Source organism: Spermophilus citellus (assembly GCF_964194105.1).
Source record: "Spermophilus citellus genome assembly, chromosome: 6".
NCBI lineage: Eukaryota > Metazoa > Chordata > Mammalia > Rodentia > Sciuridae > Spermophilus > Spermophilus citellus.
Genome location: NC_138187.1, coordinates 33,436,933 through 33,464,209, shown reverse-complemented (window position 1 = coordinate 33,464,209; position 27,277 = coordinate 33,436,933). Strand labels below are relative to the sequence as shown.

Below are 27,277 nucleotides of genomic sequence, written 5' to 3'. Positions count from 1 at the left end.
AGTCACCCGTGAGACAGAGAACTGCCTTCCTCAGGTAGAAAGGCAAGAGTCTCCCAGTGACTCCCAGGCCCCAGAGACCTAGCCTGCCTAGTCTTCTGGCCTCCAGGCTTCCTCCCCTCCACTCCCCACCCTTAACTGCACCTTAACCAGATGGGCTTCCCCAGGGGCAGAGCCCAAGCCCACTAAGGTCTCTGGGCCTTTGCACTGGTTGGCCTCCATGGGAAGGTCCTGCCTGATGAGCTCCCCCAGTGCCTGTCCCAGGTCACCCTACCTGAATCAGCTCCACCCTGTCCCTCACCTTATCATTACCTGTTAATTAAACTTGTCTTTACCACCCACTAGAAAGTCAGTTCCTGAGAGCAGGGACTTGGGCTTCACTGCTGCCCCCAGTGACTAGAACAATGCCTACCAGGCAGTAGATGCTCACTTAAATGTGGTTTAACTAGGCAAGAAAAACTACGGAATCCCTTGATCACTGGTATTTGGTTTTATGTGCCTTTTGGAATACCACAGAGTGATTCCCCTCTCAATTAAAGAACAACTTTCTCCCAAAGAGCAACAAAAACCAAACTCTGTCCTCCATGCGAGTACAGAGAATGTGGTAACATTCATCTTTTTCCCTGGAATAAGGCTGTGCTCGTGTCAGTGTCAACAGAGAGAAATTTAGGGTGAAAATAGTCATCAAAACTGATGGAGCGCTGGGTTCGAGCCTCAGCACCATAAAATAAAATAAAACAAGATATTAAAAAAAAAAGATGAGTTTAAGGGGTAGTCAATTCAACAGTAGAATGTTCCATTTACAAACCAGTGGGCATCACGGAGCACACCTGTAACCCCACAGGCTCAAGAGGCTGAGGCAGGAGGATCCCAGGTCAAGGCCAGCCTTGGCCACTTAAAGAGATGCTATCTCAAAAAAACAAACAAAAAACCATAAAGGGCTGGGGATGTAGCCCTTGGCTCAATCTATAGTACTTTAAACAACAACAGTGTAGTAGACATTTTTAAAATAATAAAGATAAAATCTGAGCTTGAGGGGGTTCGGTTGTGGCTCAGAGGTAGAGCGCTTGCCTAGCATGCGGGAGGCACTGGGTTCGATCCTCAGCACCGCATAAAAATAAAGATCCATCTGTAACTAAAAAATAAATATTTTTTAAAAAACCGAGCTTGATGTTTATTAGGTTCATTTTTCAATAAAGGTCTGACTTTTTTTAAAGTACATTTTAATTCTTATTATAAAGTGAAAGTGTCTCGACTTCCCAGAGAACTCGTGAGCTATAAACATCAAGTGGGAAACTGGGCAGGGTTGGGCAGAGAGGAAAAGAGGGTAAGATTAAAATACTTCATCAGGGACACTAAAGAAGAGAGGGGGGATGGGAGTTTGTCACAAGTCCATTGTTACAAAGATGAAAGCCTCCACCAGCCTGCTTCTCGGTCACATGCCAGCTTCAGGGCCCTGCAGTTACAGAAGTGGACACTGGAATCTGAAAGTCCAGCTCCTCACGGGGAAGAGCCTGTCGCTTACTGTGCCTCTTCAGTCACCTGCTAATTTGTCTTTTATCTTTGAACCCCATGATCCTAAAATATTAGTCAGCTTTTAATAGCTCAAAACCTTTTATTTCTAATACTAATTCTTACTTCAATTTGAAATGAAACCTACAAACGTGGAAACTGCAGCCTGGCACACAGAGTGACCAGGCTCTCCTTTCCTCTGCTCACCGTCTTCTGTGATCCCGACAAACCTCAGGATTTACCTAGCAAGCAGAGATGAGCCTGCCCCATCTGCCCGCAGGGGACATAGCTCTGCCTGCCCAGTGTTATGCCCTGGGTTCAATCCTCAGGGCCAGTAAGAGAGAAAAGTGAAAGAAACCCCCCCACCATCTCCCACTTGGCCTTTGAGGTTTTGGGGTACCGGGGAGTGAACCCAGGGTGCTTTACCACTTTACAACGCCCCAGCCCTTTTTAGTTTTTGTTTTGAGATGGGGGCCTATGTTGCTGAGGCTGCCCTTGAACTTGCACCCCCCCCCCAACGCTGGGATGTCCAACATCCCCTGAGGTGGTTGGTTCCCTGGCCCCTTTGGTACCTCCGCCATAGGTGGGACCACCCTCCTGGTGATCTCCTGTCACTTCTGCACATTTTACTCTTGTGTTGGTCCTATACACTATGCATGTGCCCCTCACATGCCCCTTACTGTGTTGGGGTTATCTTGAAGCTGGGGTTCAGGTCTCACCAACACTGGAAATGGTGACCCTGGATTCAAGAAGCCTAGAGAAAATGGATCCCTAGGATCAGAGCCAATCCCTGAATCTGACACATGGACACAGTCAATCAACATCCTTAGACTATCTTACTCCTCACATCCGGGCCTCTCTAAAACTTATCACTGAGCTGGGCAAGGTTCTGATAACTGCTGTCACCCGGCCTTGGTACCTCCTCCACCAGGACATCTTCCCCAGTCCCAGAACCATTTCTGAAACACTGTTGCCAGCACAGCCGTGGGCAGGCCTCACACAGGGGCCAAGCCCAAGGCCTTTTTTGTTTTAAATATTGAACCAAATTCTGGTTTCCTGCTTCTTCCTGCTACTGGATTTAAGGAACAATACGCAGATGATTCACATCATTCTCTGATATGCCCAATCTTTCAGTTTTTAAAGACTACTTTTATGATTTGCTTCCTGCCTAGACATCCAACTTTTGTGAGGTCCTTTTTAAGGCAGAGAATACAAAATGACAAATTCACAATTAAGAACCAGGCTTTACCAATCCCCCAAAACCAAAAGCCGAATGTTCTCTCTGCTTACACACAGTAAGAGGGGGAATTAGACAATGAGGAATGAAGGGAAGGGTGGGGGATGGGAACAGGAAAGACAGTAGAATGAACTGGACATCACTTCCCTGTGTTCATATGTATGAATACGTGACCAGTGAAACTCTGTATCACGTATAATCAAAAAATGTATAAGGTCAAAATACGCTCTACTGTCACGTATATCTAAAAAGAAAAATGTTTTAAAAAGCAAACAAGGAGGAAAAAAAAAAAAGAAAAGAAATGAGGCCCTGTAGGAACTGGGGGCAGTGGTACAACCTCTAATCCCAGCTACTTGGAAGACTGAGGCAGGAGGCCGGGATGGGAGGATCACAAGTTCGAGGAAGGCCTCAGCAGCTTAACAAGACCCTCAGCACCTCAGCAGAACCCTGTCTCCAAACAAAAAATAAAAAGGGCTGGAGATGCAGCTTAGTGGAAGAGCACGCAGAGTTCAACTCTCAGCACAGCACAACAAAGAACAAAGTTATTGAAGGGTGGGGGGACCCAGAAGCCTAAAGCCTGAGCTCTTTTGACAAGGTCATGGTAAACCCTCCAGGACCCACAGAATCAGTGAATTGAATTTTAACCCCAACTTGACACCTTACAAACTGCAGTTAGATAATTTTCTTAGGCTGAGATACATCTGTCACCTGCTCGTCTAGGGGCTGCAGGTAAGGTGTGACGGTGGCCCCTGGACTTCCTACAGCAGCTCTGTGGATTTTACTATTTTAGTATGAATGAATCAGGACACCCCACACCGGGGACTTTACTGGCACACTCACTCATTTGTTCTGGTGGTGGGACACACACGAAGATCGACAGTGACACTCACAATGTTGCGCAACCAACGCTACCACCCAGTTGGAAGACATTTTCACCCCAAGAGAAACCCTGTGCCCACGAGGCAGCCAGTCCTCATTTCCTGATCCCCCTTGAAACCTCAAAGTCTGTTTTCTGTCTCTGGGTTTGCTGTCTCTGGATACTTCGTGTACATGGACTAAGGCCACACGAGGCCTTTCCTCTTGGCTCCTTCCACTCAGCATGTTCTCAAGGTCCCTCTGTGTTGTGGCATGCATCAGCGCTTCATTTTTTCATTGCTGAATAATATTCCATTATACGAATGGATCCTATTTTGCTTTTCTGATCATTAGCTGCTGGACATGTGGGCCGTTTCCACCTCTTGGCTATGATGTGTGTTCAAGATTGGGTGTAGGCCTAGGTTTTATTTCTCTTGAGTAGGCATCTAAGGGGTGGGACTACTGGTCATATGGTAACTAAGCTTCAATGTTAGGGAACCAAAGGCTGCTTTCCAAAGTGGTTGCTCCATTTTACATTCCCATCAGCAATGCACAGGCTTCCGATTTCCCTACACCTTTGACAAAGCTGTTATTGTCTGTCTTAATGACAGCTGCTCCCTTGGAGTGAAGTGGTTATCTGGTAAACCACAAGGATTTGCATCTTTTCCTGTGCTTGTGGGCACCCCTGCTTTTGGGCACCCCTGCTTTTAATAATTTTGTTAAGTTACCTGAAGAGGAAAGAGTACCCGAGGAAGTACATTCATTCCCAAATAACTGGCGTCCAAAGACTTTAGTACCCGGCCCATGTTAGCAAGGAACCGGCCTAAGGCCCCTCCAGAGCTGTCCAGCCCGTCGGGCTCCACGGCATGCTGGGGCGTGTGTCTGGTGAGGCCAGACCCCACTCCCTCCACGACTCCAGCCATCTTCTGTCTTGGGGATGTCCCTCTCCCCTTTACTTAGCTGTCCTTCAGCCTGTCCCTGTGTTGTTTCCTGTGCATCTAATCAGAGCCACTTCTTGTTGGCGAATTCTAAATTCCCTCCTCTGTCTATTGTTACATCTTGGTGCTTTTTGATCCTTAATTTCAGGTCTAGCACAGCACTGTGAGCAGAATAAGAAACCCACATCCGCTTGTAAGAGGATGTAAGGAGCTCTGGTGACCGAGGATGGTGACAGTGGCTAAGGTAGAGTCCCTTGGGTCCTTTGCACGAACCCGCCTGGCCAGCTGTCCTGTGGCTGTCAGCATGAGAACAAGGGTGCCTCGCCCTGCCCCTCAGAGTTGTGAAGACACATGATGTTCTTTAAGAAGTGGATGACCAATTTAACTAATTGTGAAAACTGGGTTTAAATGAGATAATTTTATTGTACACTCAAAATTCAAAGATTTAGGGAACAGGCAAGTATCATGAAAATGAGGGAATGATGTGGTCTTTACTAATTAGAGTACCACATGGGTACACGGTTGGTTCAAAGCGGAGAGAAGTGCTTTCCTTTTTTTTTTTCCCTTAAGTACTCTTTAGTTGTAGTTGGACACAATACCTTTATTTATTTATTTTTATGTGGTGCTGAGGATCGAACCCAGGGCCTCCCATGTGCTAGGCGAGCGCTCTACGGCTGAGCCCCAGCCCCAGCCCGAGAGGAGTGCTTTTCTTATAACAACTTCAGTAAAGTGAGATTCATAACACAGAACATTTTAAAATTTTTAGGAACTTACACATACTTAAAACAAGCTGCCTATGTGATATATAGGCTTACATGGTACGTGCAGAGCACAGACCTTATAAGTATACACTTAGAGATTATAAGCCTATTTTTCACTACGATTCTTATAGCTGAGATCCTTCCTGCTCCGAAAGGGGAAAAAGATGTTTTGGGTGAGCAACAGTCACTTAAAAGTTGAGGTACGAAAAGTCACTTGTGAGGTCTAAAGGCATTTATCATATGGGTGATTCTAGGAAAAAACGCACTGTTTTCCAAATCTCTGACTAGAATCGCACAATTAAAAAGTTGGAATAAATGGTCACATTATAAATGCTCCTATGGGGCTGGGGATGTGGCTCAAGCGGTAGCGCGCTCGTCTGGCATGCGTGCGGCCCGGGTTCGATCCTCAGCACCACATACCAACAAAGATGTTGTGTCCGCCGAGAACTAAGAAATAAATATTAAAAAAAAAAAAAGATTTAAAAAAAAAAATAAATGCTCCTAAGTAAAAATGAGACAATCTTGATTACATCCGAGGAAAACCCACAACACAGACTTACATGCACGTGAGTCAGTTTTAGACCATATGATGCGTCTCTATTTTCTTTTGCTGAGCTAGGATGGGAAGGCTAGTCTGCCATACAATAAAAAATGTCAGAAAGGCATCTTTCAACATATAGGAAATTAAGTTGGCACAATAGGCCACATAGCTGGCAGGCTGCCTGGGATCAAATTAACCAGCCATGAACAGCTGGATGACCTCAGCAATTACTCTTTGAACCCCAGTTTCCACATCTGTAAAACGGAAATGATAATCATAGTGTGAATCTCACAGGGCTGTCCTGATGATCTCAGGAGCTAACATCTGTGCGGTGCTTAGAACAGCGCCCAGCATGTAGCAGGCACTGGTAAGGAGGTAAAATAAAGCCCAGATGGCTTCTTTCCTGTGTTTGTGGGAAGAACTTTAATCTCTTTAAATCAGCCTAACCTGTAACCAAAAGATTAAGTGATTTTAGACAATAGTAACCGCTTTGGCTTAGCAGCACTGTCACTGATTCTGGCATGAATTCTTTTAAAAACATTTTTGAAAAATATTCGTTTTGCTCTTGCTTTTAAGACCAAAGACTGTCCAGGTTGGAACTTGAGTATCAATAAAACTGTAATAAATATATATTTTAAAGTTGTAAGACCTATAAACATCCTATCAATTACAAAAAAAAAAAAAAAAAAGTCTGTGATATTCTAATTTTCCTGATGGTGAGGAGATAAAATCTGCTCTGGGTCCAATTTAGGAAGCTGACCCAACAATTAAATGTGATTCAAAATAATGGAACACCTGGCGAACCTGGAGCAAAAGAACAGCCTAAACTCATGTGATGGTGAATTGTAAGAAATCAAACACATTTATAAAGTCCCCAAAGAAAGCCTGTTTTTTTTTTTTTTCTTTTTTTGAAAAATAAATGAGAATAACCTTTAGTTTTCTCTGCTTTAAGGATGAAAAAACTAACTCAAGTTTTTCCCCCCCAAATATTTTGCCAAAACATTTTCCTCTGACCATTTCTGTTTTCCCTTTTCAATATTTTCCAAATTTAAAAAAATAAACTGTTTGGTTTAGGGGGAAAAATGGAAGTTTGCTTAAATTTCAGCTTCCTTTTTGAAACAAGCTTTGCTAAGTCAGCATGCTGCCCAGGGGAGCTGAGATATGCACTGACAAGGACTCATGTGGGCGGGGGTGCAGGTCAGTAGCAGGGCACTTGCCTGAGTTTCATCCCCAGCACCACACACACCGACATGTGTGACAACAGGTACACACCAACAACTGTAGAGTCATATACATTTGGCCCTGTGACTTTACTGTTTAATAATTAAACAAAGTGGATGAAAATATTTTACAAGCCAAAATCTGGATTCGGTTTTAGTCTGTTTGTTCCTCCCAACACGGCTCAGTGGTTAGGGACTTGAGTTTCTTTCTTTTTTTTTTTAAATATTTTATTAGTTGCTGATGGATATTTATTTATTTATTTATATGTGGTGCTGAGAATCGAACCCTGTGCCTCACACATGCCAGGCAAGTGCTCTACCACTGAGCCACAACCTCAGCCCCAGGGACTTGAGTGTCTTATCTGACTGTGGTGTCAGGACCATGTTGCTAACAATGCCTATTAAACCCGGATACTCGGGTAAAAAGCTGCTTTTTCTTTGGAGAAGAGGATGTCAAACCCTCACAGGATACTCATATTCAGGCCATTCCATGACACTAAAGTCTTCTACCATCCTGGTAAGGATGACTAGACTGCAGAGTTGAGGCCTGTGGACCAGACTTCCCAGCTGCAACCACTCAACATCCTCTCCTGAAGACGGCCACAGCCAACACACAAGCCAGTGGGTGTGGTTGGGTGCCAGTAAAACTTCAGACACAGGTGCTGGCCAGCCCCTGGCCATTTGTGTTCACCCTTCAGTTAAGGTGTGAATGACAAACCGTGATACTTGGCAACATGAATCTGAACAAGCCTTAAAAACATATGCTAAGGGCTGGGGCTCAATGGTAGAGCACTTGCCTAGCATGGGTGAGGCACTGGGTTCGATTGTCAGCACCACATATAAATTAATAAATAAATAAAGGTCCATCAACACTAAAAAAAAAATTTAAAAAATATGCTAATTACTATTGAGGAATTGAGACCACTCAGCATAAAAATGACCAGAGTTTGGTATTTCTCTTAAATCATCAATATATTTCCATTGTTTTCAAATATAGTTTAAAGCAATGACACATTTTCTGAAAGAGAATAGATTCTATTCATAAAGGACATTTATTCTCAAGAAATGAGGTCTGGAGAGGATGAAATATATACTTGGAAGATTAATATATAAATTAAATCTGTCATTATTTCTTAAGTTTTGATAATTAGAGAAACTTGTAAATTTTGCATATTTTAAATATCACTTTTTTTTTTTTTTTTTTTTTTTTAAGTGCTGGGAATTGAACTCAGGCCCTCCTGCATGCTGAGCACAGGCTTCGCCCTGAGCTACATAACTCCACTCCTACATCTTACCCCTTTGTAAGAAGTAAACCATGTTATATATCAGGCAATTGGAGAAGACCCCCACTACTTGACCTTTCTCTTTTTCATTTCTTGGTGACTTTCAATGGCAAAACTTCTACAGCCTTCATTGATTTAGGAGGCTGAGGGAAGCGCATCAGTCCCAGGTTAGCCTAAGCAAGTTAGTGAGACCCTCAGCAACTTAATGAGACCCTGTCTCAAAATAAAACAAAATGGGCTGGGAACATGGCTCAGTGGTAAAGTGCTTCGGGCTTAAATCCCCGGTACCAAAAAATGAAATAAAAAGAAGCCCAAAATAGCATCAGCAGGATTAGATCCTCAAGAACTTCATACCAAGGGATGGCAATTCTCCAAAGACAATAGTGAATGGCCAATAAGAACATGAAAAGATGTCTGGTATCATCAGTCACTAGGAAAATGAGAATAAAAATCAAAGTGAGATTTTTTTTTTTTTTTTTTTTTTTTTGTGGCATTCGGCCACTGAGCCACATCCCCAGCCCTGTTTTGTATTTTATTTAGAGACAGGGTCTCACCAAATTGCTTAGGCCCTTGCTAAATTGCTGAGGTTGGCTTTGAATTTACAATCCTCCTGCCTCAGCCTCCCAAGCTGTTGGGATTATAGGCGTGCTCCACTATACCTGGCTCAAAATAATTCTTGACATTCACTAGGAAAACTATAATAAAGGCAAAATCACAGAGATTAACAAGTGTTGGCAAGAATGAGGAGGAACTGGAACCACCTTGTACTACTGGTGGGAATATAAGTGACTATCACTTTGAAAAACAGTCTGGCAGTTACTCAAAAGGTTCAATTTCGAGTTACCACAGGAGCCAGAAAATCCATGAGAAGGAAAAGCGTGTACACAAAATTTGTACATGAACTTTCACAGCAGCATTATTTTTAATAGCCCAAAGGTGCAAACAACCCAAATGCCCTTTAACCGGTAACTATGTAGACACATAATGTGCTGTGATCTACACAGGTTGTGTATCTGTTATCAGAAATGCTCGGTACCAGAAGTGTCTGGGATTTCAGATTTAATATTTGCATGAACTCAAGTCTAAACATGAAATTCATTTATGTTTCATATGCATTACATACATAGTCTGAAGATAATTTTATACAGTATTTCCAGTGTGCCTGCATTTTGACTGTGACCTGTCACATGAGTCAGGTGAGGAATTTCCCTTTGTAAAGTCGTGCTGGCACCCATAAAGTTTCATATTGTGGAACATTTTGGATTTTCATATTAGGGATATTCAATCTGAACAATGGAACATTATTCATTATTCATTCATGGGAAGAAATGAAGTACTGATATATACTACCTGATGAATAAACTTCAACATCCCTATACTGAATAAAAGAAACCAGTGATAAAAGACCACATATTGTGTGACTCCATTTACATGGAATTCCCACCAGAAACAGATTCACAGAGGTAGGAAGTAAGCCGTTGCAATATGGCAGAGGTTAGGGTTAAATGGGAAGTGACAGCTAACAGGTGCTAAGTTTCCTTCGGGGCTGGGTCAACTGTGGCGATCCTGCACAACTTTGTAAACATACTAAGATCACTTCACTGCACTTATTCACTTTGGGATGAACCCAGGGCCTCCTGTGTGCTACCACTAAGCTACATCCCCAGCCTGAACTGTATACTCTTAAGTGGGTGAGTTATATGTAAATTGTTCCTCAAGTGAGCTGTTATAAAATAAATGTTAAAACTTTTCACATTTCAAAAAAGAACAAAAGAGAATTTACAGTAATGACTGTCAGTCACTGAAATAAAAACCTCAATGGGACCAGCAATCAGAAAACAGAAATTTAAAAATAGCATTTACAATAGAACACACACACACACACACCATAAGTATCCAAGGTGAATTTATAAAAATGTGTAAGACTTCCCCAATAAAATAAAATAAAATAAAAATATAAAAAGAGTGCAGAGAAAAATTAAAATGTCACACATAAAGGTTATACCATTTTCATGGATTAGAAGATTCAATATCAAGATGTTAATGCACTCCTAGTCAAAATCCCAGGAGACTTTTTAAAGTGGAAATTGACAAAATGATTCTAACATATATGTAAATGCAAAAATTCTAGAACAGCCAAGACAATCTGGATGAGAACAAAGCTGAAGGATGTAAGTACTAGATACCACAACGTGCAATGTAGCCAAGTAATCAAGACAGTGTGATATGGTTAGGGACAGCGAACAGCCAAGTGGCCCAGTCATCACCCAGGCGACCTGTTTGAAAGACAAATAACTGCAAGAGGAACTGCCCGAAAAAATGAAAGTGCGGTACGGCATGAAAAATGGCAGCTCTTAGTTGAATGTCGGGGGTGGAGGAAATGCTGACTGAGAATGTTGGCATTGCCCCCGTCTGAGGGACGCTGGATGTGCAGCGACAGGCAACGCCCCCAAAATGTCAACCGAACAGGAGAAAGTGGCTGTAATAAAAAGGATGAAGACGTTTCAGGGGGGAAAAAGGCCAGAAAAAATGCCCTTCACATTAAAGAACTCCTGACGAGATTTCCCATCACTGAAATCACGAAGGATAAAATGTGGGAACTGATCATGATATTGTGAAACACATATTTGGTCTTTGTCCAGTTTCCCAAAATTTAGCTCCCAAAGTCCCCAGAATCCCCGTCTGGAGCTGCGTGTCTTTCCTGTGCCCATGAGCTGACTGATGGCTAGGGGTTCCTGCGTCCCTCAGGCAGGGGCTGGTTGCTAGGGCAGGGCAACAATTTCATCAATCACTTCTCTAAGAATGCAGCAGGACTGGGCTCCAGGAGCTTCCAGCAGCGGGACAGAAGGAGGTTCCTGCAGGCCGTGCCTGCGTCTGGGGAGGGCGTGGAAGCTCCTCACCTCTTCCTGTCCCACCTGGCCCTAAGTGTGTCTGTCTGTACCTCCACAGTATCTTTACAATAAATGGGTAATAAGTGTTTCCGGGTTCTGTGAGTCACTCTAGCAAATGAGTCAAACCCAGGAGGAGGTAGTGGGAACTGCAACTTACAGCCACCTGGCCAGAGAACAGGTAACAACTTATTACTTGTGACTGGCTCTGAAGTTGGGGGACTGAGCCCTCAACCAGTGGGGTCTGTTACTAACTCCAGGTAGATAACGACAGAGTTGAATTGAAAGAGAGGACACCCCAGCTAGTTCACTGCCTGCTTGGTGTATAGGGTTTGGTCATATAAGTGTTTGCGCTGGAGAAGAGTAGAAATTGAGTTGATTTTTTTCCCTTTATGTCTCAACAATCCAAATTTAGGAGAGTATGACACTGTGCTAAAGCAAAGAGAAAATGATCACTCCACGTTCCAAGCTGTATGGGAAGGCAGTGTAATTAAAATTACTTGATAAACTTTTTACCTATAAAAGCACTTTAATTTGCAATGTTTCTAATTATTTAAATTACAGTGTGCTAAGTAAATATTAGTTCTATTATTTTTTACTTCCCTATACATTCATAAATAAGACTATTTTAAACATTCTGACAAACATTTTTAAAGGTCACAAAATAATAACTTTCTCCATTAAATATCAAGAATGACAACGTGGTTTCCACTTGCAGAGATATCTTCATTACAATGAAAAGCAGGACTGCTATACTTAAAATTAATACAGTAAGTGTGCCATTTGAGAAATTAGGAAAAGAATAAGAGTGACCTCAAAGACAGAGATCCATGAAACAGAAAACAAAGATACAACTGAGAGAACTGAACAGCTGTCTCAAGAATAATCAAGGAAAGAGCTGGGGGTGCAGCTTGGGGCAGAGTACTTGGCTAGGATGTGTGAGGCCCTGGGCTCCTCCCCAGTTAAAAAAAAAAAATCAAGGAAAAGTGCTTATTCTTACAAATTCACATCACCTGCTTTATAGAGGAGAGTAATGCTGATGAGAAAAAAAACTGCTGTTGCTTTGAAATTCTCAACTAATTGTGAGCCTGTGGACCAGCACTGGGGCGTCTTTGGTCTTTAATACTCTGGATGCCACAGGCTCACTGCCTCATCCGTCTTCAGGCTGTGGCCATCGTCCTTTATGCCTGGCCGGCCCACTAATAAAGCTCAAGGTTGCACCACAGTTGACAGCAGCAATGCAGGCCCAGGTGGCCCACTCCCTAGCCGTCCAAGGGGAAAGTAAAACTCACCAGGCCTCACTCCTGGGTCCTCCTTGGGCTCCTGGGCAGGGTGTGCTCTCCACCAGGTGCACAGATGCCTGCCCAGGTCCAGGGTGGCCGCCTCTGCAAGCCTTGCTCCACCTTGCTTGGCTGGGAAGCACATGCTGGGGATAAGAGAGTCCAGGTGGTCACCCCTGCAGGCTATTTCTTACACCCAGAACTTGGTGACCATCATGTTATCACCTCCCAGAGGGATGCTGCACCTGTGCACAAACTGGAGAAATTCATTGGGGGGGGGGGCTGGGGGGAATGAGGTGGTGGACCCCCAGCTCCGTGTGGACGATGTCTCTGGAATCTCCCTTCTCCTCGACCCCCAGACATCTGGTGCTTATGGTCAAGACCCTAGTGAGATCATTTCTATGGACACTGGTCATTGCCAATCACCACACCTGCTGGCCCCAATCTGCCATTAACAACAAACAACCTGTCATTCCTTCTCAAAAAGACCTCCATCACTGGGACCCCATGTTCTTCCTCTTCAGTGACCTTTCCTGGCTGGCCTCTCCTCTTCCCCTGGCCTCAGCGAAGTGCTCCAGAGTTCGGGGGTGAAGAACTCTGAGTACCGACGACCCAGGTGGGGCGAGCCGCTGGCTCTGGAGCCTCACTGTGAGGCCACGGCACAGCTGCCTCCACTCCACCCCCAGGACCGCGGCGAGAACTGAAGGCCAGCGCTGCCCGCAGAGGATACTGGGCCCCGCGCAGAGCAAGCACTTGGCCGCTGTTCCTGCTGCCTCGGATCGCAGGCCGGCTGGGGCCACTCACAGGAAAAAGCGGCTTCAGCAACCGCAGGCGCACTGCGTGAGGTCACCGCTGTCCCAGAGCGCAGGGACCCATAGCAGCGGCCGGTGGCTGCAGAGGGGCGGATGACTCATTTTCTCTATCCCCCCATCGGTCCACCATACAGCCGAGGAGGTCACAAGTGAAAGTAGCTGCTGACCTGGCCCTGCAGACTCCCCAGCCAGAAGAAGACCCGAGGAGGACCGTGGAGAGGGCGGCGTGAGGAAGATGCGCGCTCATGAGGACAAGTCCAGGAGGCTTGGGGAAAGCCCGAGGGCGGAGGACACAGAGCTGCCCACGCCCTGCTGCCTCCGCACTAGAATTCCTGCTTCCACACAGGGCAGACCAGGAAGGACCGCCATGGCCTTCTGGAGGAAGTAACGCACCCCCCAGCCACGTGGGAGAAAAATGTCACCCAGCCAGACACACGCAGAGCTCAGAAGCGCAAGGTCCTGCTAGAGGGCACGCTGGTATAGCTCCTTTCCTTCCATCAGAAGCTGTTGAAACAGACCTTTCATGCCAGACGCCTGAAGTGGGGCCATCACCAGGCCATCTCCTAACAGCTGTGCCCTCTCCTCCCTGGCATTCCTTGGCTAACATGCCAGGGAAGGCTTTCTGGGAGCTGGGCGTGGGTGTGTGATCCAAACTGGACTATGAGACCCGAGGGGTTGTGTGCTGGGGCTTCTGGGCAAAGGTTTCCTCCTTTGTAAAAGAGTACATCTGAGAAGAAATCCCCTTTCCTGCTTTTGGAGAACATGGGAAGAGAGGTGATGTTCAGACTGGCAGCCATCTTAGTACCATGAATGAGGAAATGGGCATGACGCTGAGGATAAGGAACCTAGGTTCCCCAGATTAACTGGGAACCTGTTACTCCTGGCCTTATGTGGAACAAGCAGCATGCTGTTGCTTAAATCACTGTTGGCTGTATACTTTGTTACTTTTAGGCAAAAGGATCCTAAATTATTCACAGAGCAATGGGTGAACTAATGTCAGCTGGGATGTCTAAATGGGAATATCCACAGCTAGAAATCAGCCATGGTTCTGCAGCAGCTCTGGCTTTACTAGTGGACTTCAACCCAAAAGACACAGTGAGGGACTGGGACTGTAGCTCAGTGGTAGAGCGTGTGCCTGGCATGTGTGAAACACTGGGTTCAATCCTCGACACCAGAGAACAATAAATAAAGGTATATAAAACAAAGAACACTATTAAAATGAAAAAAAAGACACAGTGAATGAAAGTTTATAAGATTTACAATCAACTATGAGCACCAACACTGAAAGGCAGGAATAATCACACAATAAAATCTTCTTGGAAAACAAGAAAAATATTGTCTACCTTTGCCACTTTTTTTTTTTAATTAGTTACCACTACTCTTCTATATAGGGAATTTAAACAGATGCAGGATGGTATTTTAGTCTAAAATTTCATTCACAACGAAATGAAAACTTGCAAGTCAAAAGAAGTTAATATCAGCCTCTGAATCATCATCTCGTACTGAGGTGCTATTTTATCCTGGAACTGTTGTAGCCCCGTGGAAAGCTAGTAACTGTGAGGCCGTGCATATAAACAAAAGGATATCTTGAAACAAAAAACGTGAAGACAAAGTTATTTCCATTCCTTCCGAATAAGACACACATCCACATGAAAGAAACTTCACCATCAAAACATATTTTCCTTACTGAAACTGGAGTTTCAAGCCGTGTTTATAACAACACTGTTGCTGTGGAAATAGTTGATTCACAGCTGGATAAAGCAAGGTGTGGAGCCGAAGTCTTAAACAGTGGCAGGACCCATAAAACATTAAAAAGGCACCCTGAATGGCAGTGAGTCAGAGTGCCATATGTTTTAATGTAAGGGTCACACTTGTTTTTTTTCCCCTGATGACACAAATGGGACGTTTCTTATTAATTTTACCCTGTCTGGAACCTTACAATCATCCTACCTACTCCCCCAAACGTCCTGGGTTTTGCGTCTGTGTGTTGTTAGCTGCGGGTGCTGGAGTGGTGCCCCAGGTCAGTCCCCAGAGCGCTCAAGCTAGGGTCCAGCCACCGTGGACAGCTGCATGAGGCACCATCACACTGGCTGCAGCTCACCTGTGCACCTACAGCTTAAGGAAGCGCCAGAAATCGTGAGCCCAGACGGACTTCGCCAGCTGGCCCCACTCCATCCTGGCCATTGATGGTCAGGGTTTCGCAACCACCTTGAAGGCCCTCAGGACACGCCGCCACTGGGCTGGGCTGACTTTGGGACCCTGCGCTCCTCTGCTTTTCCTCCCCACATTCCAGACACTTCTTCAAACCCACAGACCCCTCTTTCCTGTCCTTTCCTTCTGGTTTTCTGAATGTTTCCAAACACTCTGAGGCTGAAATCTTACCCCTCATACAATAAAACACACTCACAGTTTTGAAAATGAGGGCGGCGTTCAGGGCTGTAAAAAAACGGACCTTTCTTGGCGGCAATGGCAACAGCCAAGTGGCTCTGTAAATAGAAACCCGCTCCCCCGCCTGCGGCCCAGGGTGTGGCGGCCCTCCGCTGCTGCACAGGAGATCGATTCATACCAGCAGAACCGGAAAAGTCACCACCAAGAGCCACCGTGGAAGCTGCAAGAGCCAAGAGTGCCACGCAGAGCCCGTTTCCCTGGGTGACTCAGGAAGCACTCCTGCCAGGCCCCGGCTCGCCCACCTCCTGCGGCTCAGAATGTAGGTCAGGCTCCAGGCTCGAACCTCGGGCCAGGGTGAGAGGCCAGAGCAGGAGCCAGGATTCCCCAGCTGCAGAGAAGCCCCTCTGCTAGGCCGGGCTTTGGGCCTGGCCTGCCCTTGGGCCTGGCCTGCCCTCCACTGAGCCTCTGCTGCCACAGGCCATGGAGTGCCCGCAGCCACCCTGTACCTTCTCATCAGGGTGCCCAGGATGACAAGTTAGGTTTCTGAATAATGGATGGTTGGCTCACCCAGCTCGGTGGACACCAGAGACCCGGTGGCAATTTCCCCCATCTTGGCCACTCCATCGTAGTAGGCTTTTCCTGCGAGGATCATAGCTAGACAGCAAAGGGAACACACAAAATCATCACTTAGACAAGGAAAGGAGGAACTGACACAAGTTTTCTTTCAAACATCCCAGGTCCCTCCTGGCTATGGCAAATGTGGCCTGGAGGCGGGACTCATGCCTGATGGCTGTGCTGGTGGCCTCTGCCCACAGCAGAGCCCCATCAGATCCTCACTTGGGACCAGCCTAGGAAACTTCAGCAACAGGAGCCAGAGGTCCAGAGAAGGCCCTGGCCACTCCTAGCACCAGTTCCACAGCAGATGTGCCCGACACCCAATCAGGATTGGGAACACATCTACTCCAGCGAAAACTCTTTTCCCAGATGGTTATTCTACAGCACTATGGGTCAGCAACATTATTAGTTAGGAGGACTTGAGTGGGGAGTCTAAGAACCTGGTCCTTTGATGGTACTTTTTTTTCCCTATTAAAAAAGACATTTGAAATCACAAAGAGCCAGCATATTTGCTACCAGGGGAAACCTATGAAATTTGAAATATAGTAGCACCCCCAAAAAAAACCAGAATTATTTAGAGGGGAGAACCCAACAAAACAGAATGCTCCTCCTCCCTTTTTGGCAGAAACAGAAAAATGTTTATTGACATATGAGCTGGGTCCTAATTATTTTAAAAACATTTCCCCCTTCAAACTGATTTTGAAGACTAAACTATGACTTCATGACTTCTGTGGACAAGTTGCATATCCTTTCTGAAATGAGGTTGTTCATCCATAAAATGCCCTAATGACGAGATGAAAAAAATGGCAGCTGCTTCCTGGGCCCAGGGGCCCATACCTGTAGTATCAGCTCCTCAGGAGGCTGAAGCAGGAGGATTGCAAGTTTGAGACCAGCCTGGGCAACTCAATAAGACCCTGTCTTGAAATAAAAACTTCTACCCAGGGCTAGGCAGGTAGCTCAGTGGTTCAGCTTTCCTGGGTTCAATCTTTAGGACAGAGGAGGGGGAAACGTGGCTGCCGGTGGCAGGGGCTACAGCAAGTGCAGCTTAAGAAGGAAGGTGCTCGACAAGCCAGCCTTGCCACGAAACCTTGTAGGTAGGGTGATTTTGGAGAAAATCATTTATTTTACTTTAATCCAAAGATTAGTTTCATATATAGAAACTGGCTTCTCCTGTAGCTTTAGGTATGGCAGGATTTTAGAACCCAAAGGACCCCCTGTCCAGTCACCGCCTTTACCGAGAGGACAACGAGAGGGTGTCCCAGCTGCTTTGCCTACTTCATAACCAGCATGTTCTTAAAGAGTGGATTTAAAAATATATGTGAATTATATGTAAAGATGGCTCTATTCTATTTTTGAAGAAAACAAAACCAGATGCATATCAAAGACACAATGACCACAGTTGTATCAACATCTACATTTGTGTAACTGTTCTAAAGATAGCTGGGAAAGGCCCCAGTAAAAATGTTAAAGTTGTTAAAAAAATTATACATATATATATACATATACATATATATATATAATTTTTAAAAATTAGTTATTGATGAATTTTTAAAAAAATTATTTGTATGCAGTGCTGAGATTTGAACCCAGGGCATCACACATGCAGTCTGCCACTAAGCCACCCACGGGGGTGGGTGGTGGGTGGGGTGTAGCTCAGTTGGTAGAGCACTTGCCTCAAACGCACAAAGCCCTGGGTTCGATCCCCAGCACCACCACCCCCACACACATGGTAGGAGGGGGCGGAGAGTTACATCAGGTCCAGCTGAAGGCCAAAACAAATAACCCAATTTTATGACAAATTTATCTATTATTGTAGACATTTAAAAATTTTAAGTTACAGCATTCACTATGTTTGTATAGAAGTTCAGGAAATGCAGTGTTCTGCTGTACAATTATTTTATATGACTGGGGATAAACTTAAAGCAATTACAAAAAGAACAATAGCAATTACCATTTATATGACTTTTCAAGCCATTACTTGGTTAATCTACCCTATAATGTCAATGGGAATGTTATCAGCCTCTCTTGTGAAGGGGAGTGGGATGGAGATATCCTGGGAGGTCCTCAAGGTCAGCGGTGAGTCAGAGACAGACACACAGCTCCAACTCCACTTCCTCAGGCCTAAACTGTGGTGCTTTTTGACTCTCTGGTCTTAGCTGGGATGAGAAAACAGTGACTCTACCTCAAAACATGGTGCATGACCAGTAAACGGTCAAGTTAATATATGTATTTTAGAATGAAGATTTTAAATTGTAAAGTACTGATAAGCTGAAAAGCCAGTTAGTGGGAGAACGGCATGCAGGATTGCACAATATTTAAACAAAATTTCTGGTTTGCATCCCCACGTGAAATCGAAAAATTTCATTAACTGTTGACTTACATTTAAAGCCATGTAATCTTTTTAGTCTTAAAAAATACATTTGCTTTTATGATAAAATTAACTTTAAAATTATATAACTTGCTGGGCACAGTGGTGCACGTCTGTAATCCTAGCGGCTCGGGAGACTGAGACAGAAGGATCACAAGTTCAAAGCCAACCTCAGCAACTTAGTGAGGTCCTGTCTCTAGATAAAATATATAGAAGGGCTGGAGATGTGGCTGCTTGGTGGTTAAGTACCCCTTGTTTCAATCCTCAGTACAAAAAAATATATATTATAAAATTATGTATATAATAAATGTATTTAGAACTAATAATAAAGTAACATTTTAATAATTTTGCCTCCCTTTGGGAACACAATTCTTATTGTGTTTCTACTACTTATTGTTTAAGGAATGAGGCATATTTGTTCCACTTTAGTGGCTGGTAAACTATTTCATCAAACTAGATAAACTACATACATACCTCTACCAGCTAAATTTTCCTTAAAATAGTTTTGTTGGGTTATTGCCCTGTTCAGAAGTCTTTAATGGCCTCCCTTGGCCAGTAGGGTAAACCCATGCTCCCTGGAGATCATGGTAGATTTTTACAGTAATGGCCTTCAATGAACCACACCTCCCAGAATTCCATCTGTGTGGTTCCCAGCCACACTGAAGGTAGGGTTGGCCATGTGACTTGCTTGCTTTGACCAGTGTGGCATCGACAAGCACCAGAGATGCTTGATTGGTGCTAGGTATTGGTGCTTATACTCTCGGGACACCACCGCTGTGGTGTGAGGACCCAGTGTGGTCTCACTGAAGGGGAAAGACCTTGTGAGGAGAGAGCTAGCCCAGTTCCCAGCCTTGATTTGGGGCTCAGCGGATTGGAGCTGCAGAAGTGAGTTCTAGGTGTCTGAGAACTGTCCTGCCTTCACAGAAGAAATCACAAACTGCTGTCCAAAGCCACAACTCTGAGGACGGCTTGTTGTACAGCAACGGTGTCTATGATGCATTCAAATGCATACACAAGCCAGCCCTCCCACCTATTCCACACCAGCCACACCCAGGCTGGCTGGACCCAGGGTTTGGCCTGGACGCTGTTTTTCTGAGTGACACAGCGGGCGCCTGCTGGAGCTCAACATCTGTCGGCCAGCGCAGCTCCCGCATGGCCTCCTGCCTGCTCCAGTCCACAGCAGCCCCGCTGACCAGCCTCCTGGGACACGGTGTCCACATGGCTCTTATTCATTCAGTGTTCTCCACTTTATAATCGGTTGACTGCACATCTGGCCGGCATCCTCAACTCTACTCCAAATCCCCACCAACAATTTTATAAATATTTAAATTTCTCAGTGGCTTTGGCATAACTACGGCCAGATGGACTGCAGAAACTCTGGGAATGCTTGCGAATTAGAGAATCTTCTCCAGGAGGTGTTAAAGTGAGAAGTCTTGCTGGCAGGACGCCATGCTATGGGCAGCTCCCTGACCTCCCTTGCAATTCCGCCTCAGAGAGGCAGGGGAAAAAACACCTCCCCTCTGTGGGCCACAGTGATCTCCTTCACAAGGACGTCTACAGCAATGACTCTGGGGCTTGTGATTAAGCAACCACCCAGGGAGAGACAGCAATGCCAGGTGGGCTCTTGCCCTCTGAAGGGGGGAAGGCGCCTGCAGACGGCACTGAGGCTGGGGGCCAGGGGGCCGGGGGTCCCCGACCTGCTGCCCTTCCTGACACTGAAAGTGTCAGGCAAAGCAAGCTCGGTGACGAAGCAAGGAAGCGGTTTCCTTCTCTGATGACTACAGCAACAATGCTCCCTGTCACCCACAGTCCAGCCAGCACATCCCCCTTTCCTGGGCTGCCTCTGCTAAGGGACACAGGCCACAGGTTTATTTTTGAAATATCAACAGGGAGCACGGTGGGGTGTGGCGGGAGAAAGAAGGAAGGGGTAAGTTAAAAGCCACTTGATCTGAAGTGGCTGAAATTTGATCTGAAGACTTCTTCAGATTTAAACCACTGGAAACTAAAGTTTTTACTTATGTTTCTTGACGACCCTGGTGAACCAGGGTAGGTGGTGAACCCGGAGTGTGGATATTTGGGATGGGTGGGTAACACCAGCCATACAGGAAGAATTGTCTTGACCATGTCAGAATGTGGTGATTGTCAGCGCCTTAAGATCTTAAGGTGATTATGCTTGAATTATAATAGCATCTATTTTTTAGCAGGGAAACACATGCTTACCTGCATATCAGTTTTCTCAATGAAACTTTGAGTTTGTGAACAACTCTAGTTCACAGAGAGGCAAATGTCAACACTCAAGTTTATTTTTAAATGAATGAGAAGCTTGTTTATTTTGAAATGAGAATCTAAGTCCAAACTCTGTATGTTTTTCCATTTGGACTAAAACTACTAGTTCTCATGTTATTTCCAAAAGTGCTACATTTAAAGGCAAGAAAATCTTTGATATTAAAAAAAGCAGAAAAATTCCTGTGTGCAGGACATGAACATGCATAATGTTTTAAATACACATTTTATATGTTTATTAGTCCACGGAGAATTTGGTTTAAAAAGGAAAAAACACGCTGAGGGCAATGATGTAGAAGACTGAGCCATGTCAACCAAGCCTAATTTGAAGGTTAAAATGAGCCGGCAGTCGCTGCATTCCAGTTCAACTCGCTCATTTCATACACACTAAAGTCATCGTGCACTATCACTGCACAGTTCTGTAGATTCAATTAATCTTGCCATTTAAAGTTGTTTTAAACATTCAATGTTAAGCATTTAAAAATAAGTAAACTATTTACTGAATAACTTTTACATGGGCTTTACATTGTTCAATGTAGAAAAACAGACTTACCATTAACAGCTTTTTCATAATTTTTTCCTAGGTTTATTAAATTTCGTAGCCCCGGGTTAAACTGTTCCATAACATTCTGAGAAACAAACAAACAAAGCAAAAAAATTAATAAACAGCAGACCAAGCAATCTTCAGATTTTGCCTCTGTGTGGCCTTGGATACCTGTGTATGCTTACCAGTCACACCCCCAAAGTCACGCATGTGGACTTAAAAATCACGAAGAGCCCATGTCTCTTACCTGATGGAGCAGGTGGCAAGGCGTGTGTAACCTGGCCGTTCTCACCTGTGCAAGGGCTGCCTGGAACCTACTATAAACGGGGCAGGCGGGTGGCAGACATTCACAAGCCTGCCATGCCCCACGGGACTGTGGCCCAGAGGCGAGGGTGCCCTCTTGGGTGTAAGTGGATTGCTAATCGCTGTCACTCTAGTGTGAAGAGACGGGCTTCAGCTGCTCAACCCGCTACCTGAACTTCATTCACAGTCAAGGGCAGTGTTTGGGCTGCCCGTGAATAGAGCCTTCCAGGAGAGCCTGAAAGACGGGCAGATGACCTCTGCGGTGTGGACTTCATGAGGGGACAGGGGCACTGTATTTGGTCCATCTGGGAACAATGAGCTACACAGCATTGACCATCCCATGTGGACCAGGGGAATCTCTCTGCCTCTTCTCCCCAGGTGTGTACTACCCGACGTTCAGCGGGGACAGATTCTTCACACCCTGCAGAAGTAATAGGTTCTCGATGGCTACCGGGAACAGAGAGCGCGTGGAGACTGACAGTCACCGAGCAGTGACCAGCTCGCCTCAGCCTTCCCCATCCTCACCCTTCGCTCCAGAATGCTTCCAGCCAAGCGCCTTTTCTCCTGCATGTCACCAGAGTCCAGAACGTTTTGTTTTCCCAATTTTAGACAGTAACTGGCTTCTTCCTACAGTCCACGAGGACCTAGCTCTCCACACCACTCCACTCTCCCTCTCTCAGTCCTTCTAGATAATCACATGGCAATGTTCTGGTGAATGAACAGTCAGAGCTTAATATGACTTTATAAATATTGGTCACAATTGAAGAATGCACTAAAGATTACATTTCTTGGTGAAGCCGTTTTCTTATTTCTGAGATCAATAATTGTCTGATTCTTACCCCTGCCGGCCATGCTCCGTTTTCTAGGTATCTTCAGCTCTCCCCCATGCTGTCTAGCAAAGACGTACCAACACTGTTTCTAAATATATAAAACTGTCAGCTAACCTTCCATTCCATTCCCCCCAGAGCCCCTCCAAGGACTCTGTCCTCCTGCTCAGCCTGTCCCCCTGTGGCCTTGCGTGTCCTTTTCTGGTTGCCTGGGGTTAAGAGCTCTCATTACCTGGGTCCACACCCTCCTCCTCTCCTTTCTCCAGGAGAACATTCTCTACAACTGATCTAAGAAATGTTGTGCGAGAGGTAAGTTCGTGCCCCCATGTGTCTGAAATTACCTTTATCTTTCTGTTTGGAGTGTAATAAGAAGGCTGAACAACTTTCCTTACATTTTAAAGATCCAGTTCTGGTCTTTAGCATTTAAAAAAAAATTTAATGTGTTCTTTTTAGTTATACGTGATAATTGAGGGTATTTTGACATATTATACACACGTGGAGTATAACTTTCCATTCTTGTGGTTGTACATGGTATGGAGTTTCACTGATCATGTATTCATATATGAATATAGGAAAGTTACGTCTGATCCATTCTGTCTTTCCTATTCTCCCTCCCTTTCCTTCATTCCTCTTTGTCTAATCAATGACCTTCTATTCTCCCCCCCCCTTTATTGTGTGTTAGCATCCACATGCATATCAGAGACTATTTGGCCTCTGTTTTTTTCAGGATCGGCTTATTTCACTTAGCATGATAGTCTCCAGTTCCATCATTTACCAGAAAATGCCATAATTTCATTCTTCTTTATGGCTGAGTAATATTCCACCATCTGTATATACACACACATTCTCTTTATCTTTCATCTATTGAAGGGTACGTAGGTTGGTTTAATAACTTAGCTACTGTGAACTGAGCTGCTATAAACATTGATGTGGCCATGCCACTACAGTATGCTGATTTTAAGTCCTTTTGGTATATAGCATTCAGTTTTGCTACTGAGAAGTCATCTGTCATTTCCTCTGTGTCTTTTGCCTCCTCTTAAAGCTTACTTCTGGAAGCCACTTCTTTATCCCTATGCTGTAAAACCGAATACTGTTCTGCCTCAGTGTGGGTGTTTTTCCATTTATTTTACTGGACACTGGGGATGTTAGCCATAAGGAAAATCAAATCCTCTAAGTCTGGAAAATGTTCCTGGTCTTATTTGTCTTATTCTTTCTGGAACTCTGATGAGGATTTTACACAACCTGGATTTATTCTCTAATCATTTTATCTTCTCTCTGATTTTCCCCTTTGTTTTTATGTTCTACATCTGACGAATATCCTCAACTTTATATTCCAACTCTTATAGCACTTTTAAGCTATGTTGTCATATTTGAAGTTTCTAAGAGTACTTTAAAGTTCCTTGCACCCTCCCGATCTTGGTTTATGACTGTGGTATCTTCTCTTATCTGAATAACAGTGGACTGTTCCCCACATCATCTCCTGATTACCGTCCCCATTGTTTACTGTCCCTCTAGCTCTGGGGGTCCTCCATGGCCAGTTCACGTTGGGAATAAAGCCCTCACTCACTCATCAGCAGGGAGCTGTGCACGCCCGTGGGTCGGCCACAGACAGCAGCCAGGACTACTGGGCTTCTCCACAGAAGATCCTGGTTTCCTCTCCTTGGGTGGGAAGTGGGGATTGGCTGACTGAGAACCCTGCTCATCCTAAGCCGATTTGTTCCAATTTTTTTTTTTGTCGGGGTCGAACCCAGGGCTTTGCGAATGCAAGGCAGACGCTTTGCCACTGAGCTACATCCCAGCCCATATCTTTTTTTTTTTTTTATTTTTATGTGGTGCTGAGGATTGAATCCAGTGCCTCACGTGTGCCCGGCAAGCACTTTACCTCTGAGCCACAACCCCAGCCCCTTGTTCCAAGTTTTACCCCTGGTGTTTCCAGACCAGCGCTCTCAGCTCCAGATCTGAGATTAACTTTCTGGTCGGTCAGGCAGAGGAGCTACTGCTGCGGTGGGCAGGAAGGAAGGGGACCTGGGAGGCCAGCCCGCCACTCCCCATCCCAGGTTCCCCACCCCCCCATCTGCGGGCTGATCCTGAGCTTCTGGGGTTTGGGGAGGAGTGGCTCAGTCCTGCCCAGGGCAGCAGGTCCTGCTCAGCCAGCCACTGCTCCTCCATCCACCGTCTGTTCCCCAAAGTCCCTACAGGACTCCTGCCCCACAACGGATATTTCCTTTTCAGGTCCCTTTGCACTTCAGATTTACATTAAAAAAAAAAAAATCCTTTACCATCGTTAACGTGTGCAAGAGGAGGAAACAAAAAACACGAGGTGACTCTTCCCCGTCTCCCGGGAAGCCCACTGGTCCTATGTTACTGGGTGGGCAACTGTCCTGGGCCCAGGTACCACAGCAGTCAGGAGGCCCAGGCCAAGTGACCCCCGCCTCCTGCAGGACGGCAGAGCCTCAGTACTGGATGCCTGTCACCATAGCTGCTTTTTCTGTGATCTCCTATCAGTCCTCTTTTTATTTTGAAATAAAGTTATAATTTTAAAATAGTTCATGACTCACAAGGAGTGGGATGGCCAGTTCCCAGGCATGCTTCCTCCAGCATCTTCAATGACGTCTTCTATGGCTGCAGGGAACCCAGGGAAAGGACATCCCGGTGACACCAGTAGCCCCACTATAGACCTTCTTTGGATTTTTCCAGTTCTCATCTCACCTTTTTTTTGGTGTGTGTGTGGGGTTTCATTATTTCTATGAAATTTTATCACCTGTATGGACTGGTACAGCCATCACCTCAATTATACAGGACTGTCCATCAACACAAAGACTCCTTTGTGTGTCCCTTCCTAGTCATACCCTCCCCACGCGTCCTCGAGTTCCATCTCTAACCTGGTCATTGGGAAGACCTTGAATGAATGGCATCCTACAGTTTGTGACCCACTGAGAATGGCCTTTTCACTCAGCATAATGTCCTTCAGACACATTCCATGTATTGGCATATTAACAGTTTATTCCCTTCTTTTTTACTTACTAGTATTCCACGGTACGGGTGAATCTTAGTTTGCGTATCAATTTACTGTTGGAAAACATCTGAGTTATTTTCAGTCACTAGCTATTCCAAATAAAGCTGATATGAGCCATCATGGGCGGGTTTTTGTATGAACACAAGCTTTCGTATCTCCAGGACAAATACCCAGGAGTTCAGCAGTTGCGTCATGGGCTAGGTATATGTTTAACTTTATAAGAAACTGCCAGGCTTGCTCCTGGGGTGGCCGCACCATTTTACATTCCTATCAGCAATCAAGGTGAGCTCAATAATTTTAAAAATTAATAATTTCATTAAAAAATGGTCACTTTATGGGGCTGGGGTTGTGGCTCGGCAGTAGAGCACTCGCCTTACACAGGTGGGACCCTGGGTTCGATCCTCAGCACCACATAAAAATAAATAAGTGAACTAAAGATATTGTGTCCAACTACAACTAAAAAATAAATATTTTTTAAAAAATGGTCACTTTTTTTTTTTTTCTAATGGTAATGGGGATTGAACCCAGGGCCTCTGCGTGCTAGACAAGGGCTCTACCACTGAGCTATAGTCCCAGCCAGGAAATGTTCACTTTCTAATTAAAAGATAAAACTATCTTAAGGAAATCTGGCTTAAAATTCTTGTAATACTCTTAGAAGGCCGCGTCTAGGCCATAAAGAGGAAACCAATGCTAAGTTAGCTCCGTCCTATTGCGTGGAAGAGGTCACACAGAAACCCAGGTCTGTTTTCTTAAGCATGCTCCTTACCCAATAAGGGGAAAGCATACTTTGGTTTCTTGATATAATTTTTGAAATGTTCACATATAACTGTCACCTTAAAACACCAAGAACAACGCACACCAAACACAAATCACTGTCCAAATGGTTCCACTGAGAAGCAAAGTTCAAGACTCAAGATCACAACCAGCTTCGGAGGAAACAACATGAGGGTTTTTCAGCTTGAAAAGTCCAACGTGTTCAGCGCAAGACTTTGTTATTTAGGAAATGTCCCCCAGAAATTTTCGTTCCTTTAAAGAGTGGAAAATATATTTCTACACTGGCTTTTGGCCATTGATCTAGTTATTTTAGCTGATGTCCATGTGATTTCTACAATGAGGAACAAATAAGAAGTGCTGCCTTTGTATTTCAAAATCTACAGACATCACAGTGGCAGTGGACACATTGTGAGCTTATGGGTCCCTGGTTTGAGGGAGGGCAATCGCTGGGTCAAAGGCCAGTGCTATGGCCAAGCCCGCTAAGACTTGATCTGCAACTAGAGTCATCAGCAATACCCACAAAGTCCAGCTTAAATTTGGCCTGAGGATAAAAGGCTTAAGACCCCAAGTGTAAAATAAAGCGAACAAAAAGGGTACAAATGGGCCAAGAAGCACTCTATTGTTACAAAGAAGTAATGAACACTTAATATGCACCTCTGGTTACTACCTGATAGAATTTGCCAACCTGGTTTCAATCAGAATGTTTCATTCCCACTCAGAGAGTAGGCATAGCTACGGTTATAAAATAAATTCTAGGCTAGTGGACTGGAGATGTTCCAGTTCTAGTTGTGCCAGTCTCAAGTGAAGAGGGGCTGGTTCTAGCGCAGATGCTGAG

General features: G+C 44.9%; 1 protein-coding gene across 3 annotated transcripts in view; it reads right to left on the bottom strand.

Moving 5' to 3' along the window:
* Window positions 1–27,277, bottom strand: part of BAIAP2L1 (BAR/IMD domain containing adaptor protein 2 like 1) — an 89,795-nt gene that overhangs the window by 43,845 nt on the left and 18,673 nt on the right. For all 3 annotated transcript variants that reach the window (XM_081297623.1, XM_081297625.1, XM_081297624.1), the window contains exons 2-3: window positions 21,532–21,607; window positions 16,280–16,366 (exon numbers count right to left, since the gene is read on the bottom strand). In XM_081297623.1, coding sequence (XP_081153749.1) covers window positions 16,280–16,366; window positions 21,532–21,607 — 163 coding nt within the window. The remainder of the gene's footprint in view (window positions 1–16,279; window positions 16,367–21,531; window positions 21,608–27,277) is intronic.